This window comes from Malus sylvestris, chromosome 8 (assembly GCF_916048215.2).
Source record: "Malus sylvestris chromosome 8, drMalSylv7.2, whole genome shotgun sequence".
Taxonomy (NCBI): Eukaryota; Viridiplantae; Streptophyta; class Magnoliopsida; order Rosales; family Rosaceae; genus Malus; species Malus sylvestris.
The window spans coordinates 5951624-5971626 of record NC_062267.1 but is presented as its reverse complement, the minus strand read 5'-3'; the positions used below and the strand labels follow the sequence as shown (position 1 = coordinate 5971626).

Below are 20003 nucleotides of genomic sequence, written 5' to 3'. Positions count from 1 at the left end.
TAAGCTATAAACCACTCACATGGGCCGTGGCGCACGTTAGAACTTAGATCAGAATCCAACCAAAACGCATGTATTTCGCCCAACAGCATCCTCTTATATCGCGTATATTACATGGTCAGCTTTATCAGATACTATTTGTAATTAATTTTAAATAAAAATATTTAAAGTAATTGTTGATCGTAAAATATACGATAAACGAATATGTTCACGAATCCTGAAATCATGACAAGGATCCGGATTCGTATTTCGCAAAGAGCATCGGCGTGGCTGCGCGCGTGTGTATATTTGTCGTCGTCGTGGTGACCTGTGGGGATGCCCTATAAAACGCGGTCACCTCGTGACCTTGTTGTAACGGACTCGAAACGGTTTCAAAAATTAAAACGCAGTTCGCCAGCGCAGAGTCTGCCGAATATTCCAGAAATACAGAGAGAGAGAGAGAGAGAAAGAGAGAGAGAGAGAGAGAGAGAGAGAGTGTGAGGCCGCGGCATCCACAAAAGGCCGCGCGCAGAGAAACAGAAGCGTCGTTGTTTCGGAGGAGGAAGAATGGCGGATCAGTACTTGCTTGGATGGATCTTTGCCACCGTGCTGGGCGCCGTGTTTCTGTGCAGAGCGCTGGCGAGGAGGAACGGCGAGAGAGGGAGAGCTTTGGTGGAGGAGGAGAGGAGCGAGTGCGTGAAGAGCGTGATGGTCTCCAACGGAGAATGCAGATCCACTGACGGCGACGTCGACGTCATCATCGTCGGAGCTGGTGTTGCCGGCGCCGCTCTTGCTCACACTCTCGGCAAGGTGAGGGAAAATAGAAATGCTTATATTGAATTGAATCTCTGTTTTCCTTGCATTTTCCCGGGAAACAAACACATTTTATTCGATTTTTGTTGTTAATTGTTTGAATCAATGTGGAATTGTGATTGCCAAGCACGCGCTTGAATTCGCCTGAATTCGAAAGGAAAACAAAAAAAGGAAACCTCTTGAAAAAGTTGCGGTTTTTTGAATTAATATATTAAAGGTTAATTATACTGTGACATCGACGGGCACATGCATATTCATATGGAATCATTATACATAATTACTCTAATGACCTTGTTAATTAAGCGTTAACAAGCAAAAATCCTGCTTAATGAGTTTATTAATCAAGCTGAATTATGAATGAAGATACCGTGTTCGATTTGAAGTCTTGGTGTCGAATAATTTTCGAGTCTCCGCTGAGGGTATTGCATCACTCGAACAGTTACGTTCAACACGTTATGTTATGAACATATTGATTGTGAAATTTTTATGCTACATTTGTGAAATTGTATGTGGTTGTTAATTTCAAACACATCCAATCGAGTGATTTTCTTGTTTGAAGTTACCATTAGTATTTTACAGTTTCAATTGATAATCGTATAACCTTTTGATTGGATCAAGCCTGTTGAAGTCGAATTCGTACAGGTACCAACCTAAAGAATATATCTTTTAACAAGCTTTTGTATTTCTCGTTTAGATTAATTATTGTTTTAAACATTGCAATGGGTGTAGAACGGGAGAGAGGATTCTCTCACTGGATCCTCTTTGTGAGGATCCTTGCCAGATCTTCTTTGTGAGGATTTTGAAAATCCAATTACTTCCGTTTGTCGTACATTATACCGGTCATTTTTTATTAGATACTATTATATTCAATTTTAAATAAAAAAATTATAATAATTTTTTACTGCACGATATATGATGAACGAATGTGATTGGAAAGATCCAGATTCCCACAGAGAGGATCCGGCGAGAATCCTCCTCGGTATAACGGGACATGGTGGTCCGACCAAAAAGAAAAAAACGTCGACTCAATAATCCGTTTGGTACCATTTCCAGGTCGTGTAATTACGAGGGCCTGCAGTTTTTCGAGATTTGTCTTACTGACCGGATTCAAGCTTACACTCGTGGGTCATAGATTGAAATTAAGCTTTGATGCGCGTTGCCTTTACTTTTACGTGTTTGTATTTTTAGATCTAAAAGAATATTGTATCCTTACTTTTTAGGGAGATGCCAAAACTCATTAAAGCTGAAGAGATGCCCTGAGGGAGAATGGGAGATGCCATTTTGGCCAAAGGAAATTGGCTTGTTTTCTTTTACTTGGTTAGATTCTAGTGCCAGTTCTTTTCTTTTTGGAAATTGATGGAAGTACTTCGAACTGCAGGATGGACGTCGGGTGCATGTGATTGAACGAGACTTGACAGAGCCTGACCGAATTGTTGGCGAGCTACTACAACCTGGAGGCTACCTCAAATTAATTGAGCTGGGACTAGAAGGTAGGCTTGTTCGAACTTCTTACCGTGCAGATGTATATGTTATGCAGCGAGTTTCTGTTCGTTAATGAATTCGTTGGAACTGATTAAATGATTATTTTTGTTTGCTTCAAATCACAGAAGAAATCATTAGTTAATAAACTTTGTATTATATCTGACTGCAGATTGTGTGGAGCAAATTGATGCTCAGCGGGTTTTTGGATACGCTCTTTTCAAGGATGGGAAAAATACTAAACTCTCTTACCCCTTGGAGAAATTTCACTCAGATGTGTCTGGAAGGAGCTTTCACAATGGCCGTTTCATACAGAGGATGCGGGAGAAGGCTGCAACTCTTCCCAAGTATATCTTCTTTTCTCCCTTGGTGATAACTTGATACAAATTAAATGTTGGTTTCTTTTAGTGTTTGTTTCTGCCTGTTGACTCGGTTGCGAGATTCATGCGCCAATGTTCAGTGCATTTCTTTCTTTGAAGACTTTCTGTTCACTCGTAGTTATTCTTTCCTTTATTCTTTTATATTCTATAGTGTTCTATTGGAGCAAGGAACAGTTACATCGCTACTTGAAGAAAAGGGAACAATTAAAGGTGTGCAATACAAGACTAAAACTGGCGAAGAGATGACCGCATATGCACCTCTTACTATTGTTTGTGATGGCTGTTTCTCCAACTTGCGTCGCTCTCTTTGTGATCCTAAGGTGAGGTTTGGATAGTAAGATTTTGATAGCATTATATATATGTCGACAAAGTAACAGAAAGCAGAATTAACATTCAACTTTTCTTGTTTATCCATAGCATCTCTCATCAACTTCTTATTTATTAATTTTGTGTTATGCAGGTGGATGTGCCTTCTTGTTTTGTTGGGTTAATTCTGGAGCATTGCAATCTTCCACATGCTAATCATGGACATGTTATATTAGCAGACCCTTCTCCTATTTTGTTCTATCAAATCAGTAGCACGGAGGTTCGCTGTCTGGTTGATGTACCGGGACAAAAAGTTCCATCCATTTCAAATGGTGAAATGGCAAAGTATTTGAAGACTGTGGTGGCTCCGCAGGTACGTATATTATGCTCTGCAGTTTTGTTATTTAACGTTCGTTTTCTTTGTACTTTGTTTACCAGTTAAATTCAGGATTTTGGTTCAAGTTTTCTCCTCTCTCTTATTGCAGATTCCCCCTCAAATTTATGATTCCTTCATAGCTGCAGTGGATAAGGGTTCCATAAGGACAATGCCGAACAGAAGCATGCCCGCCGCTCCCTACCCTACTCCGGGAGCTCTCTTGATGGGGGATGCATTCAACATGCGCCACCCTCTAACAGGTGGAGGAATGACTGTGGCCTTGTCTGATATTGTTGTGCTGCGGAATCTTCTTAGGCCTTTGGGCAACCTAAATGATCCATCTACACTGTCCAAATATCTTGAATCCTTCTACACTCTCCGCAAGGTAAGTCGTAATAAAGTTTGTAATAATTGTCCAAATATTAACTTTAGCTCATTGTCTGTATAATCTTCCAATTTGCAGCCAGTGGCATCCACGATAAATACATTGGCGGGTGCCCTTTACAAGGTCTTTTCTTCTTCACCTGATCAAGCAAGGAAGGAAATGCGCCAGGCTTGCTTTGACTATCTTAGTCTCGGAGGTGTATTCTCTATGGGACCAGTCTCTCTACTCTCGGGGTTGAACCCTCGCCCTTTGAGTTTGGTTCTCCATTTCTTCGCTGTCGCAGTGTATGGTGTTGGCCGTCTTCTGCTGCCATTTCCGTCACCTAAGCGCGCCTGGATTGGAGCCAGATTAATTTCAGTAAGTATAAATTGTTTCTTTCCCCCTTCGTCGTAATAGACTTATCTGGGTTGTATGCTTCTTATTTGGTTTCTGTTTATACGATTGTCTCTGCTGCAGAGTGCCTCAGGAATCATCTTCCCCATAATCAAGGCAGAAGGAGTTCGACAAATGTTCTTCCCTGCAACTGTTCCGGCATATTACAGAGCGCCCGTCTTAAGTGAGAAGCAGATGAAGAGGACCGTAGATGGCGTGAATTGATGGTACCGAGAAAACAGCGCTGTCGGGAGAGGATTTTCCGATGCGGACTGCCCCCGGCCATTCCTCATTAGAAGTTGAGGGGGACGGTGAATGCCAAAAACAGAAAGATTTATTGTAGTAACCGCAGATTTTGCTTTTTAGAATTCTTCTTTCTTTGTGTTCATACCATTGTTTAAAATATCTATGAAATTGACGATATTTTGAAGAGACAATGATTGATATGAAAATAGGGGTGAAATTCTATATCTGTGGGATATAGCAAAATCAATGTGTATTGAAAATATTTACCGATTCATTACAAAAATTTTGCGAAAATCTATTATAAATTTCAAACTTTCGAACTTTTTATGAGAAAATTTTCTCTAATTTCGACTAAATCTGAATGAGCTTATTATACTCATCCCATTACAAATATCTATAAATTTCATAAATTTGCATATTGATATTTTAAACACACGTTCATATCTTATCTTTTCACATTGATAATAGAAAGAAAAAGTATGAATCTCCTACATATGACTCGTTTATTTTTTTCTTACGCCTGATGCCCCCAAGTTCGAATTTTCCCTTCCTCGATATTGCTTATATCACAAGAAAAATCCCATTAAAAAAAAGATAAATGCGACAAATCAACTTATTGGTATCACTGAACACATGAAACAGAACTGAATTATATACATTACATAATGTGAATTTTTTTTTAAGCCTAATACATAGCCCTTTTATAACGGTATTTAAAAAAAATTGCCATTTATTTCCGCATGATACAACATTAAAAAAACAAACTTTCAAATTCTATCGCCACTAGTAGTATTCCTCCTCACTTGTAAGTGAGAGGTTTTAGGTTCGATTCTCGCCAATGGGGAATTTGAACCACATTATTTCTAGCCCAGTGTGAGGTTAAGCATACCCCTCTCTCTTAGTGTAGATAATATCGTTTGTTTAAAATAAAATAAAAATAAAAACTCTGTTGCCAAAGGCGAAGACTAACCTATTCGGGATTACGTTTTGCCATTGCTAATGTAGTGCAGAGGAATGTAGAAGTGCCCGGTTGAATACCGCAACCTTAGCGTGCTTCAACTTCTCCAAAATCTCAGCTGTATCAGCCGGTTCACAAACTCGTGTTCCCCCTCTCTTTCTTTATTGCTTCATACGATGTCATTACCTCTTTAAACTTTGCTTCAGCAGCCACTGCAACAAAATTTGAAAACCAAACTTCAATGCAAAGCAATGGCATCGGCTTACTGGAATCGGCAACGTGTCAATGATACTCACCTTTATTGTTTTGGTTCTGATCTGGGTGAAACTGCTTCGCCTTGGTCCTAAATGCTGTCTGCAAGAAGGAAGTTATTACTATTGGCGATGCGAGAATATAACATAATACATCCCATCAAACTCTAAACTACCAACATAGTGACTGTCGAGGTCGTAGGATTAAGAGGGGAAAATACTGAGGGAAAAACATATTAGATCTCAACAGTATGCAAAGATTGCAGGGAAATACCTTAATCTCTGTGTCTGTGTAAGGTGCCTTTCTAAACCTGTTAAAAAAGAAGTGAAAACGTCAAGTTTATTGTTACTGATCAGATTGAGTGCTCATGCAAACACATGTCCAGCAGACCTGATCTTGAGGACACAAGCAAAATTGCAAAGAGAATCCATCAACATCAAGAATGACCATTACATCTTAAAATAAAAGATATCCGACTTGGCGGGTCAGTAAGATATACACCATAAAAGACATACAGAAAAGGAGATCACAGGGTTATCCAACTTTACAGCATGAAACTTTTATCTCTTACAGAATGTGCAAATCTTGCTTCACTTACACTTAAATTGCTTGAATCTAAAAAATATCATTGACAGAGATAGGTTTGGCCTCTCGCAACATATTTGCAAACCTCCATGAATTGAGTATGTGCTATTCCAACACAGGATACCTAACCGTGTACTGAAGTTCAAATTTATAAAACGAACAACAAAGAATCTGAATGCGTACGAATAATCTACTATTTCTAGGAGCTAGCTACTATCAACGAAAATTTAGCTAGCGTATTGTTAAATACCACAAGAGAGGGAAATCAGTATGAAAGCTTAGAAGATCCATCCCCATTCTGTTCTTCCAATATAATTATTAAGTTCAATACTTTTATTTTCTTAAAACTTCAGCTGACGGCATGTCAATTCAGAACTGACCCAGACAACTAGACAAAGTCCATAAGAATGCAAAAGTGAGGAAATGGTTTAAGATCAATTTCAGTTATGAATGCGATTAGGTCTCGGCAAACGCTAACATTACCTGTCAAGGCCTAAAACTGAGTAGTGATGTGATAACAAATAGTTGGCATTTTCTCTGGGAGTTTCCCTGTAGCTACTCCTCTGGTCTTTAAAGGATGTATCAGTCTTCCAATACCAATCCTCTCGCTGGAACTGTTGATGATATCCACCCTGATCGTTTTCCCTCCAGCTCTCGTAGGTTCTTTTGTATTTGCTCCTCTCTCTATTGAACACGCTTTGCATACGCCTAATACGTTCCTACAGATGACAGAAAAATCCATGATAAAAATCCCCATTTGAGTCAAATTAGGAGTGTTCCTATAGCATAAATAAAGGCTTCATATTTTAAGGCAAGCACTAAGAACTAGAATTGGAGTTGAAAATATCAAATTCAGCACCGAGCAGGGTCTTGTGACGCAATATGGTGACTAGGGAAAACAGCAATCATAGTAAGTGGTCGGAAAACTGCACTCTCAGAGTTAAAATATGAGAGTAGAGCCACTATTTTTAATTAGATTTTTTACGATCAAGCGTGCTAAATTAACCGGAAGCTGCAGAGAAGAAAATAGAAAAACAACACAGAGGAATTATAACTCACCACTCTCTCCATTTCTTCTTCATACTCCTCTCGCATGCGACGGTTGTATCTTTTCCATGCTTCCTCCTGAAAAGCTGTCCGGAATGAACTGCCACTTCCTCTCCCCGTTGATGGCGATCTGAACAACTTTTTCATGCAATCACAGACATGATCAGCTCCATTAACTACTACTAGCATACCCAGATATTAATTTCTACCAAAAAAAAAAGCATCACTTTTCAATGAGGACTTGCAGGATTGCATCTACATTAACTATGGTTTCTTCAACTCCATTTCAAGCTTTGAATTTTCGGTTCACGAGTAACGAAAAGGTTTCGAATTTACAAAATCGACGATAAACCCATGACTTCTATGATATCTACCTGAGTATAGACCCAATCAACAGTCCTACGAAGCTGAGAAACCTGCCAAATTCCCACACAATTCTCAATCCTCAATTTCTCTATAAATGCTGGAGATTGGACAACCGAAAACAACATATAGGAATGAAGAGATGTGAACTTACGGCGAGAGTGGTGGCGGTGGCGCCAATTAGACCAAACACCAGAATTCCCCAAATCTTCATGTCTTCCGCTTTTGCCTCGTACGTTCTGCCTGGCGGAGTCCACGGTCCATTCCTATTCCTACTCCGATCACGGTCGTCGCCGTCGCCGCCGCCGCCGCTCATTTTCCAGGAAATTCTCAAACTTTAGGTATCGAGTTCAGCAATTCTTACTCTTCGCAGATTGTAAATGTTCAGGAAACCCAGCAACCATGGTTAGGGTTCTTCCCCTTCTTTTTGGCTCTTCAAAAGCAGAAAGATTGGACTTTTCACGAATTGGCTTTACACCGCCTTTGTATACGACTGTCTCTCGAATGCTCAATGGAAATGGTGTTGGGGAGATCTGGCCGGATCCCCTCTGAATCCCAGAATCAAGGCACGTGGACCGTTGATAAAAAATGAACGATCATAATTTTTTTTTTCTTTCACCAGGCTACTTTACTTTTAAAAATATAAGAAGTATTTAATTGTAATTTTATGATTTTTTATCAACAGTGTACGTGCATTAATTTTTAGGATCCCAAAAAGGAGATCCGACGAGGATCCAAATCCGGGGAGGGACGCCTGATTCAGAGTACCCGAACTCTAATCCTTGGTGATATGGGCCTATTGATTGGTGGGTAGTGGGATCATGACCCAATAGGCCCAACTAATTATTAGTAAGAAAGGGTAAAAAAAAAGTTTTAGCAATTCTATCGTAAATATGTTTACGTACTTGAAATAAGGAAATCGTGAATCAAAATGATACTTGTCATTTCTAAGATATAAACTACTTTCTTTACTTGATATGGTACCTTTTTTTTTTTTGGTCAATTGATATGGTACCTTATTGTTCATGTGTTTTTGGTATCCCACCTTTTTTTTATTTATTTTGTTACTTTCTTGCATATATTATTAGTACTTTATTCTTATTTTCTCGGAATTGACTTTAGTACTTAGTGTTATTATTATTGAACGATCAGATATACTCTTTGAACTTTATTACAACATATTTGACCGTCAGATGATAATAGAACTAACGGTTATAGCCAAATTCAGAGTTGCTTTCACAACTTGAAGTGGATAAAACTAGCAAAAAAAAAAAGAAAAGAAAAAAAAAAGAGAGAAATTGAACAATTAAAATAAATTGACACGTTTAAAAAATTAGTGGATAAAACTAGCAAAAAAAAAAAAAAAGAAGAGAAATTGAACAATTAAAATAAATTGACACGTTTAAAAGATTAAAAAGACTGAAAATCAAATTGCAAGTCAAGAGGCCGAATCTTGATGACATGCGTGACTATGGGCCGTTTGGCTCATGAGCTCAATAGGCCCAAACTAATTTTCATCGTCTATCCAAACTGTTAGATATTCGCACAAAAAAAAAAATGTAAATTGTAGCAATAGTCTCGTAATTGTAACTCAATTTGAGTAATAGCCTCTTAACTAAAAATCTATTATCATTTGTCCTTTAATTTTAATCTAATTGGAGAAATAGTCCATCAACTTTAACCCAATTAGAGCAAAATTCCTCAACTTTAACACAATTGAAGCAATGATCCCTCTAACATAATTCATTTTGACAAAATTCTGACAAAGTTGATCAAAATAATCATAGCTACACGTTTTGATGAGTTGAAGAATTCCAATTGTAGCAATGATCATTCTACCATAACTTATTTTGATAAAATTTTAACGAAGTTGACAAAAAATATCTGATTAAAATAAGGATAATTGCTACCATTTACTGAAAAACGAACAATTGTCTTCAACTCCCAGCCAAAACACAGAACCTCCAGAGTCTCAGCACTAGACAAATCCGATCCAATGCGGGTTCGTTAGCGCCTCTTTTTCCAGTAATGCTGTATTAATTAAAATATCTAAACAAATTATCAGTTAATTAATTAATTCGCTCGATTTTTAATTACTATTTTCCAGCAAGTCATACTTTCGTCCAAAAGCCATGTCTCGGAGGCCGGTGAATCTGAACTTGAACACTTCCCGGTGGTTCGGGAACAGCGGCGGAGCTTTGCTCTCAGGTTCTTCCTATTCCAATATTGTTATATTGCCGTTTTATATTGGAATCTTAATTTTATCATGGTATCGGATCGGGTTATCTTTGTGTGAAGCTAAACGGGCTACATCGCTCCATGTTACTCGGTTGTTGTCCACGTGTATGTTTAAAAAGTCACCATACATGCAGAAGCATGTTGAGAGTTGTCCTACATTGGTGAGGAACAATGCTTGATATGTGCTTATATGGTCTTGAGTTACTTTTCATATTACCAATTAGTTTTACGGTGTAACCTCAATTTCATTAGCATATTCATACAGCAGCAGAGGTAATTAGCCTTTTACTTTGATAAAGTTTTGATATTTATAAAGATATCGATTCGTGTTTGCTTAATGTAAAATTTATTTGAATTTGTTTTGTATTATGTATGGATTAATGCAGGTGGAGGCCATCTTAAAGGGGCTGTTAGCAGGGTTGAAGGTAATTTTGTTACATTTTCTGGGTTATGTTTTTTTTAGCCCATGCTTAATTAAAGACAATATTTTTCTGTTTTTTTTAGTGAAAATGAGTATAAATTTGAGTAAAACCAATTAGAATTTCGTTCGAAAGTTATGTTGAAGTTTGTGAAGTTAAATCCTAGCTCCTAGTTTCGGAAAGGGAGGTGATATTCGCGCTCTCTTTTTCTCTCCGGCACTCCTCTCTTGTTTTCTAGGCGTTGGATTGAATGAATCGAAGGATAATCAAGGAATGGAAAGAAGGAGATGAGTGCAGAAGGAGAGAATTGGAGTGTGAAAATCACTACCCTTTTGGAAAATGGTATGAGTTGGCAAAGCTGGTGGCAATTTGGTTCATGTTTTCAAAATTTTGTTGCATTTTTTCTGGTGGATGAAATTGTCTCTGAGTCACCTCATGTGAGGATTTTTAGCCGCTGGGGATTACTCATGCACGGTCGAGGTTCAACGAGCAATTTCCATCTTGAAGAAAGCGTACGGAGACAGCATGCATAAGGTTTTGCACGTTGGCCTTGATACTTGTACTGTGGTTTCTAAATTGCTGAGTGAGGAAGAAACTGAAGCCTGGGGTGTGGAACCCTACGATGTAGAGGATGCTGGTAGAAGTTGTAAGTCTCTTGTGCGCAAAGGCATTGTGCGTGTTGTTGATATTAAGTATCCTCTTCCGTACATGCCAAAGTCGTTTTCTCTTGTACTTGTTTCGGATGCATTGGATTATTTGTCTGAAAGATACCTCAACAGGACCCTCCCGGATTTGGCAAGGGTGTCGGCCGACGGGCTTGTGGTCTTTACAGGTAAGATCTTATGTCTACTTGTTAAATGTGGCCGTTGTTATATACATTTATGTAGGTTGCATTCAGATGTGGGATTATATATGTATGTGTATATGTGTTATTAACTTATTAGTCTGTCTTAGGTGGATCCTTTATTTTTCTCGAGCCAATTATATTTTCTCCTTTTGTACTCTCATGTGCTCCATATCATTGTGGTTCTACGCAAATCTATGCCTCTCATTGAATATCGGTTATTTGCCAACCTGCACTAAACTACTGATGTTCAAATTCATATAATCGCAAATTTACATGTTTCCCGAATCCACATCTTACAGCAAATATGTCATAAGTTTGGATTTGGATCTCTATAACCCGTCTTGTCTTGTAACAATTTGCGACAATGTATTGTAAGATTTTATAGTGGATTATGATACTGAATGGTATCATTTGCTTTGAAAAGGTAAATGAACATGTCACAGAGAACTAGAATGTGGACAAAAGGTTTCTCTAATAACTTGATGAAATGTGTCTTTTCTTTTGACTCCCATGTCGTTCACCTGGTTTTGCCTCTTACAATGTAGAAGTTGTATTTCTCCTTCTTTGAGAATATTTTGTCTTCTTTCTTGTTAGGAACATAATTTTTTATCTGTCTCAAGTAGCAATACAAAACTCGCATTTTGATGGGAGGAACTTACAAATCCACCTGTAGTGAGATTTTTCATATTTCTCATACAGGCTATCCTCGCAAGCAGGGAGCTAAAGCTGCTGAGGTTTCCAAATTTGGGAGGGCGGTAAGTAACTGCTGTACATATATATCTTGCCTATTCTATGAACCTTGAACATGTCAAATGGATAGATATTTTATTTTCATTGTCCATGTCCTTACACCATTCTGTTTTTAATATTTTGTTTTCTTATTTGATTGGTTTATTGGGATATCAAAACTTTTAGGCCTCGTTTGATAGAGAGGATTAGCTTGGATAGTACTATTTTCACTATATTGAAGGCATTTCGAAGGGAGAAATGGATGGCAGCTTCCTTATTTTGTCCAAGTTGAAGATGACTCATGAATAAAAGTTGTCCCTTTCAATCCTACCATTTTTGTGGAGACTATTAGGGATATCTTTTCTTGATGAGTAACCTTCAACTTGGACAATGAAAGTTTCTGTTTCTTCCTTGCCTTCAATGTAGTGAATAGTCCTATCCAAGTTAGTCCTCCCTATCAAATGAGGCCTTAAGGTTTCCCTATGCGAGAGTAATGTCCATATGTATCTTTCCCCTTGGAGGAGGGAAGGACGAACATTTCAGACGATTCTTCTTGTCATTCTACTTTGTCTTGAATTTTTGTCAGGGTTTGCATTGTTGTTTTTATAGACAGAATAACTGACATATTGTCGTGTTTTCTTTCTAGAGGCTAAATTAAGGAGCACATCCTGGTGGTCTAAGTTTTTTGGTCAGATTAGCTTAGAAGAGAATGATGATGCCGCCAAGAAGTTAAATGAGGCAGCAACAAAGATGTCATATGTCTCAAACTGCCAAGTTTTCCACCTCAGGTCATTCAATTGATGTCTTGACATTCGATTAAAAAAGACGTCTTGACATAGTAGCCGTTCTGAAGCTGCTTCGTACAGTAATTTCAAATATTTGGACAATCTTTACGACATTCTGTCTAACCTTATTCTTTCATTGAAATTGTTTTGGGAGGTGAAGCATGCATTAGTTTGGTGAGTTGTGAGTGCTCAGATATGTCGGATAAATTAGTTTTTGTTGAGCCAATGCATTGATGTAATTTGGGATGGAGTTTTGCAGACTCATGCTTCCTCATTAGTTTCTTCAAGATGAATCAAATCTAGGATTTCATCTGATCTTAATTGTCAAAAGAAAAGCGCATCCCGCCGTATTCGTTGTTTTTCGGTTTTTCATTTTAACGCTTCAAATCTGCAATATAGAAACTACTGATGCTAGCCAAAGTGGAAACTCGAACGCCAATGTAATACAGTTCTTGTGTACCCCAAAGCAGCAAAGCTTCATATTCTTCGAAGCTGTTGTGGTAAATGGTACTGGTGTTCAGAGATACGGTGTACCAAATCCAGTGGGAGACATTGAGTGAGTCTGCAGGGGCAACCCCATCACATGAGGAAACAAAAAAACCAAGGCTTCTGTGTCGCATGTTTGATTTCCATCCTATCCTTTGCTTTGATTATGTTGGTCGTTTTATTAGAAAATTTAGAGAGGTGGTTGTTCCATTTGGGAAATCCGATAAAATTGGAGATGAGAGGAGATGACATCTTCCAATCTATTCTGGACAACAATATCAACAAAGTCTTATTCAACAAAGTGGAGTCGGCTATATGAATTTTAAAATATCATTATGCTCGGTTTTGTGTCATTTCTTCTGTTAGATCCAAGTGTTCCAAGTTTTTTTTAAAGTTTTTTTCCAAGTCTTTATAGGTCTTTCCCTATCCCTGTAGCCCTAAGTATTCATTTCGTAATCGCATCTGTTAACCGGATAGTCTGCAGGTCTTCGTGAATGAGCATCCCAAACTATTTTGGACGACAAGAAAAAATGGGGTGCTTGGGCTTTTGACGTGAATGAGGGGAGATGAAGTAGGTTTGGATGATAAAATAATAGGCTTTCTTTTTGTTACGTGATAATGTTTAGAGGCTTAATATACCTCAATGTGAATGTCTTGCCAATTAGTACTGTGACTAGTTACTGTTATGCGTTGGAAACAACTTTATTTTTATTTTTCTGCTCAAATTACGACCTTGTTCTTTCTCTTAATTAAATGTCATTTTTTTTTTCATGATTAGTACCATCACGTGATAGAAACCACTCTGTACAAGAAAATTTCTCCATCCACTCTAGACTCCTAATTGTAATATTTGACAAACTTTGTAGGTCCAAGCCAAGCATCATCCACCGCTAATATCAACTATATTATCCTAACTTAACAACTTATTACTAGGTGTTGAGTTTTATTACAAATGGTATTGGTGATATTATGGTGGAAACTCTTATAATATTATTTTGTTATATAACCGATTTGGGATCCTGTTCTCCAATGCGACCCCTCATGAGTGGCTCCACACAAGGTCACAAGAGAAACCAATTCCCACATCAGGAACTGGTCAAGTAATTATACCAAAGCTAACGCCAATCTTTTTGAGAGCCTGGTTAGCCGGTGTTCAGTCTTTGGAGTCAATGCCAATCTTTTCGAAGGCCAGTCATTCAGTTGCCTTAAGTTGGAGCTAGCGCATCTTTCCAAAACCCCAACTCCATGAAGCATGTTCGAGCCTAGTAACTCGGGCTCCACGTGTTGAGAGAATAATCTACTCTAATACCATTGTAAACTTTATAGGTCCAAGCATGGTCCACCACTATTATTGATATTGTTCCAACTTAACAACATATTACTAGGTGTAGGGTTTTATCACAAAATGCTTCAGTGATATTAAAAGTGAAAATTCCCAAATATTAATTGGTATATTATTATTTGATATGACTGATGTGAGATCTTATTCTCCAATAACATTTCTACAGGTACTATCACGAGATGTCATAAACTATCCTGTACAAGTTTTCCTTCCATCTGGTTCCAACTTCCAATCTCATTCTGACTCTGATTTTTTTTTTTTTGAGGAAAATGTCATTTTTTTTTCAAACTAAATACTGTCACATCACAAGACACGACGTACCGTATACAAAATTTTCTCCATCTGATTCCAACCTCTTTTCAAGCACACAACGTACGTACGTACGTTACTCAAATGCCATTTTTCCACAACTCTCTTTCCAAGCACACACTGTCACATTGGAGCTAGCCTTAGAAAAACATGGTCTTTCCTTCCATTTAGGGTAAAAACACGCAACACGCATGGGCCGGCCGGCATAGTTTTGACTGAAGATGAAGACTTAAGAACTTTGCCCATGACTGAAGAACATTGATTTGAGCGGAGACCAAGTGCGGATGCAATTCATTGCCTGCATGCTACATCTTTGCATCTCTCTCAAATAAATGAAAGGACCAACCGACCAAGCCTAACCTAATCCATGTAAGCTTCAACGTTTGCGGAGCCTCCAAGTAGCCTTAGAATTTATAACAAAATGCAGGAGAGTACAAAGTAGCTCACAGATTGTTGGCAATTTCCACACTCGATAGCTTCTTAGTTTAGTCATTTTTCCCATTTGGCTGAAGACAAGTAGAAAACCGTCCACATTTCTTACTGTAAAAGTGCTTGTAATAAAAGCCATATGTAGAATTTGATCATACAAGGCGAGACGTACCACACGCATGCTCCATGATTATATATTTTCGGCAAGAAAAGTCTGCAGTACATGTGGGTCAAAAGAGAAATGTCTTTATAACTCTCCAAAAAATTATCAGACAAGCTTCCCATAATTTTCTTGCTTACTTGCAGAAACATCCGACAATGGTACAAACTATATGAAAATGTCCACAAAAGTAGCAGCTTAAAATCGTTATCTCCTTGGAGTTTGCATTACTTTTTGACTTCGAACTCACATACGGCTCAAATGCAGTCACATCCAAATAGCTACCTTCACTGCTTCTGTTCTTCATTCCAAACAACCCTAGTTGATAATTTTGTGCTCTTGAGATAATAAACTTAGTACATGAAATATACGCACGAAATACAACTTCTACCAACTTTCTTATATTCTTAATATCAAACATTACGTACTATTATACGTCTATGTCTTTGTTTACGGTGATCATAAGTACAAAACACATCTTGTATTCTTTCACCATATCTATATGTGTCTAAAATGATCATCATCATCAGTTTCAGTATTTTGTAGCTCCAAATCTGTGTATATAAATATGAAAGCATATTATACTAATGTACTATTTCATTCTTCCTGCTGCTATAGCTTATTCTCTGAAATAAGTCATTCATATTTCCTGCAAGTTACAGTTTGATATATATGCAGAAATCTTATAAAAGCATATAAAATAAAATAAAACTATGCACATTTGTATTATCATTGTGAGAACTGTAGGAATACCTACAAAACACATCATGTACATGCTCCTTCGTATACTCTTAATCAAACAACTAAAAAACTAGTATACTCTTAATCAAACAACTAAAAAACTAGTATAAGTCCGTGTCTACGGTGAGTTGATGACCTGACTCTTTTCTACTTGCATTACCAATCATTTGGCTCATTTCTAATAATTGAGTACTAATTAGCAGACGTAACTGCATGAAAAATCTTGTTAATTAAGATAAACAAATTGGCTTGTTTAATCTACGAAATGAGTTACGAGAGAGATCGAGAAAGATCACAAGATATATAAGATGAAAGAGTGTATATATATATATGCTGCATCTGCATGAGGGCATATCAGTGAGAGTAACGTGGGAGCCATGTTGGTTGTCACTGCATATATTGGGGTCTTTTCTGAGTATGCGTCTAAAGTCACACAAATTTCGATCAGAGCTTTTAGAAAAGGACCTCTATCATCTTGTACTACAAAGCGACGTGCCCCCTACCCTTTCGCTCCTCTCTTTTACCCACTTATCATATCCCTGTTTCTCTGTTTCCCTCACACACATGCTATATTCCCACATAATTTGAAACTAGTTGCTACCTTAATGCCATTGAATCGAACACCTTAAGGAAAATATCAATGGATAAGCCAAGTTGTTGGCCCAAAATAATGGAAAAAACTTTGTTGCTAGGGGGCACTGGACCGCACTCGTCACAATCAGGTTTCGCCAACTGTATTCCTACTGGCATTCTACAAAACCATCTTTATTTGGAGAGAATTTTCGATGGTACCATCATATTGTCACGTAGTATCATCATTTTATTCATGTTATTTATGATGTGCATGTACATGATTTGATTAATAGTCTACCTAGAACGTTAATATAAAAGACAAGTTAATAACATCATGTGACGATGTAATAATATAAGCTAAATATTGTACCCAAGACACTAACTTATATTACTCACATTTATTGTTACACAAATTAAAAACAGTGAGTGTATATGAATCCATCACTTCTTTTGCCACAAACCTTTCAAGGCACATAATCTTCCAGGGTTGGAATTGAGCAGAGTGACTTCTGTTAGTAAATTTTTTCTATTATATCTGTAGACCCAAATTAAAATGGGTAAAACTAAAGTACTACTTGTTACCATCAAATGTGCCGTTCGGTAGGAATGGGGAGCATCGTAATAGGTAAAAAACAACTTTGTTAGAAAACATTCAACTGACAAATTCCGAAAGGTGCGTACGTAATATTTTTTTTTTAAGTATCACAAGCACAACTCACACAGTGTAATATTATATTCGTGTTATAATAAGGGTGAATGACATAATTAATTAATATGTTCCAATTCTAGATTATATTAATAAAAAACAAATTACGGTTATATATATATGTATGTATGTGTGTGTGTGTGTGTAAGTGAAACAATAATGCTATGTGCCTATGTACGAGATTCACAAATAAAATTGCTCAACATACTATAAACACTTTATATATTTTTAGAGTGACTACAATACGTAGTGGCAGTGCCAGTATGTGGTCATTGGTTATTTTTTACCACAATAACCTCAAAAACCCCATGTATATTTGTTTCTATATACTATATAGTATAGGGTAAAGTGTCGATTTAGTCATTGAACTATCATCTCAGTGACAATTAGGTCCCTAAATTATTTTTTCGATAAAGTAAGTCCCTAAATTCATTAAAAATTGCTAATTTCAGCCCTACTGTTATATTCAAAGCTATTTTATCCAATTTTTCATCAACTTAAGTCACTTGACACACTTTAGAGTATCATAATGTCATTTTCACGCCTATAAACCCTTAACATTTAATATGAGTTGCAAACCTAACATCTAATTTACCCTCCAAAGTTAACTCCATACATTATTTATTTACGGAAGATTATCAATTTACCATCCAATGTGTATCACATGCAAGTAACATGACTTAAATTGACGAAAATTTGAATATAGTAGCTTTGAATATAATATTAGGATGTAATTGGCAGATTTTTATAATTTAAGGACTGATTTTTCTGGAAAAAAAATAGTTTAGGGATCTAATTTTCACTCAAGTGATAATTCATGGACTAAATTGGAAATTCACCCTATTGTATACGAATCTATAAATAGCTAAGGCAAACTAAATTATAACATTCTCTTCCTACTTCTTCTATCATATTTGTCTTCCTTTTCTTTTTTCTCACATGAAATACTTCAGTTGAAAAGCCTTAACAATTTTCAACATTACTCCATAGTATCATGCATCAACCCTTGACAAGCCTCTACAAGTAATAGTAGTTGTTGACATATGTTAGGCATAAACTTTCAGTATATATTGATAGGTGCCTACTAGGTGCTTGAAGGCCATTCAGTGAAGCTTTTTGGTTGATATTATGACCTCATTATTTGAAAATCCTGACTACGCCACTGACAATGCGTTAATTATAATACAATCATTATCTAACAATCAGATATATAATTATATGAACATCTGTGTTTTATACAATCACCATTTAGCCGTCGAGATGATAATTGTATTAAATAACTAAATTACTAAATTAAAGTAAATTTGCACATTGAAAAAAAAAATCTCTCAAGTAGTCAAAGACAAATTCATATCCCTGTCGTGCGAAGTGAGAGCACGACTTTGAGCTCTCAAGAAAAACAAGAGAAAAACGCACTTCTGAATAAATTAGAAACATAAATAAAATTCAAGTACAATCAACTTCCCAAGGTCTCATCCAGCAGAAACTGGGTTTTTGGCATTTTACAAAACCGCGTTAATTCATCACTATCTAGTTCGTTTTCAGGCAGCTCATCATGATGGTTACTATTTCAAAAATTAAATTAATTTCTTAGATGAATAATTGATTTTTTTTTGTGTGTGTGGTCAATTTAAATAAAAAATAAATATTAAACTCACGAGTTGTAGTTTTAGATTATTTTGCTAAGACGGAATGTGGAAAATAATTGCAGAATCAAGAACAAATCTTGCAATTGAGCTGTACATCACTCTATAACGCGTGTGATGATGCTAAACAAAACAAGCTTAATTGGATGGAAAATAAACCACACACCAACCCCTTTCCGTCACTGCCTTTTAATCACTTGTTTTAAATAATCAATCTAGCTAATCTGCTGCTTTTTGTTGTATTAGTGTTGGGAAAATCAGACGTATAACTTTTCTGCAAGTCAAAATTAAATTTGCACTTAAATATTTAGGTTAAAACAAAAGTCATCAGAGAAAATGTTGAAATATAGCTAAAAACAGATCCAAATAAAGTAATTCACTTGGTTTTTGCTCCTAATTCGCTAGTTCATCTCCTTCCTTGGTTGATTCAATCACGAGAGTGGAAGTGCTATAGTTTTATTTTATTTTATTTTTGAACAAAGGAAGTGCTATTGTTTAAAAACAGGAAAATAATTAGCATCTTATTGTAAGGAAGTCACTTAACATTAAGATGTTAACAGATTGTTTGTGTTGTTTTTATTTTTATTTTTTTAAAAAGGAACCAGTTGATGGTTTTGCTACGTCAGTTTCCTATTCTGAAGGCCGAAAAGACTTATAGAGGCATTTCAACCTCCTTAACCATTATTGTGCGATCACCGGCACCAGAAATAAAACATAGAAATTGACAGACGGTTCATGAAATGTAAGAATAAATAGATTTCCTAATGAAGGATCGGGCACGTGTGAATTTGATTCTCTATGATCATTACCAATAGCTATATAAGTCAATCCTTAAAACGAATAAGCATGCAGTGGCAGCTAGCTAGCTCTATAAATAAATTAATTAATTAGTAGTTTTTAGTTGAGATATAGGATAAGACTTCAGTTAGTTCTCAGAAACTCATCCAGAATACAAGGCAAGTCGTATTTTTTTAAATGGGTGTCGGAGTTTCTGAGAAGGGTCAAACATTCGTTACCAACTAACACTAACTCTGAGACTATCTTTAACTTAATCA

General features: G+C 36.7%; 3 protein-coding genes across 5 annotated transcripts; 2 read left to right on the top strand and 1 right to left on the bottom strand.

Moving 5' to 3' along the window:
• The first annotated feature begins 265 nt into the window (after window positions 1-265).
• On the top strand, window positions 266-4557 carry LOC126632198 (squalene monooxygenase SE1-like). Its single transcript, XM_050302488.1, has 8 exons — window positions 266-786; window positions 2168-2279; window positions 2441-2615; window positions 2800-2968; window positions 3109-3327; window positions 3440-3715; window positions 3794-4072; window positions 4172-4557. The coding sequence occupies exons 1-8, from the start codon at window positions 544-546 to the stop codon at window positions 4310-4312; spliced, it is 1614 nt and encodes a 537-aa protein (XP_050158445.1). The 5' UTR covers window positions 266-543; the 3' UTR covers window positions 4313-4557.
• Window positions 4558-4967: 410 nt separating this feature from the next.
• LOC126632199 (uncharacterized) lies at window positions 4968-8144 on the bottom strand. Of its 2 annotated transcripts, XM_050302489.1 has the most exons (7): window positions 7693-8140; window positions 7550-7591; window positions 7188-7313; window positions 6612-6847; window positions 5817-5853; window positions 5588-5645; window positions 4968-5503 (listed from the first exon to the last, which is right to left on the bottom strand). In XM_050302489.1, the coding sequence occupies exons 1-7, from the start codon at window positions 7852-7854 to the stop codon at window positions 5424-5426; spliced, it is 741 nt and encodes a 246-aa protein (XP_050158446.1). In that variant the 5' UTR covers window positions 7855-8140; the 3' UTR covers window positions 4968-5423. The 2 variants fall into 2 exon arrangements, with proteins under 2 accessions (XP_050158446.1, XP_050158447.1); XM_050302490.1 differs by lacking the exon at window positions 7550-7591 and having other exon boundaries at window positions 7693-8144.
• Window positions 8145-9468: 1324 nt separating this feature from the next.
• LOC126631229 (probable pectin methylesterase CGR3) lies at window positions 9469-12868 on the top strand. Of its 2 annotated transcripts, none has more exons than XR_007626323.1 (6): window positions 9469-9563; window positions 9646-10201; window positions 10647-10841; window positions 10975-11027; window positions 11742-11797; window positions 12418-12868. XR_007626323.1 is itself a non-coding variant. In XM_050301400.1 (6 exons), the coding sequence occupies exons 3-6, from the start codon at window positions 10483-10485 to the stop codon at window positions 12570-12572; spliced, it is 645 nt and encodes a 214-aa protein (XP_050157357.1). In that variant the 5' UTR covers window positions 9469-9563; window positions 9646-10201; window positions 10434-10482; the 3' UTR covers window positions 12573-12868. The 2 variants fall into 2 exon arrangements, 1 of the variants encoding a protein (XP_050157357.1); XM_050301400.1 differs by adding an exon at window positions 10434-10537 and having other exon boundaries at window positions 10647-11027; window positions 12420-12868.
• Window positions 12869-20003: the final 7135 nt, after the last annotated feature.

Excerpts from the sequence above, each read along its gene's own strand:
- LOC126632198 (XM_050302488.1), top strand. The coding sequence starts at position 544 with ATGGCGGATCAGTACTTGCTTGGATGGATCTTTGCCACCGTGCTGGGC. Across the intron at positions 2,280-2,440 it reads AATTGAGCTGGGACTAGAAG|ATTGTGTGGAGCAAATTGAT; the intron begins GTAGGCTTGTTC and ends ATCTGACTGCAG. Across the intron at positions 3,716-3,793 it reads CCTTCTACACTCTCCGCAAG|CCAGTGGCATCCACGATAAA; the intron begins GTAAGTCGTAAT and ends TCCAATTTGCAG.
- LOC126632199 (XM_050302489.1), bottom strand. The coding sequence starts at position 7,854 with ATGAGCGGCGGCGGCGGCGACGGCGACGACCGTGATCGGAGTAGGAAT. Across the intron at positions 6,848-7,187 it reads AAGAAGAAATGGAGAGAGTG|GAACGTATTAGGCGTATGCA; the intron begins GTGAGTTATAAT and ends TGTCATCTGTAG. Across the intron at positions 5,504-5,587 it reads TCAGAACCAAAACAATAAAG|TGGCTGCTGAAGCAAAGTTT; the intron begins GTGAGTATCATT and ends ATTTTGTTGCAG.
- LOC126631229 (XM_050301400.1), top strand. The coding sequence starts at position 10,483 with ATGAGTGCAGAAGGAGAGAATTGGAGTGTGAAAATCACTACCCTTTTG. Across the intron at positions 10,538-10,646 it reads CACTACCCTTTTGGAAAATG|CCGCTGGGGATTACTCATGC; the intron begins GTATGAGTTGGC and ends GAGGATTTTTAG. Across the intron at positions 11,028-11,741 it reads CGGGCTTGTGGTCTTTACAG|GCTATCCTCGCAAGCAGGGA; the intron begins GTAAGATCTTAT and ends TTTCTCATACAG.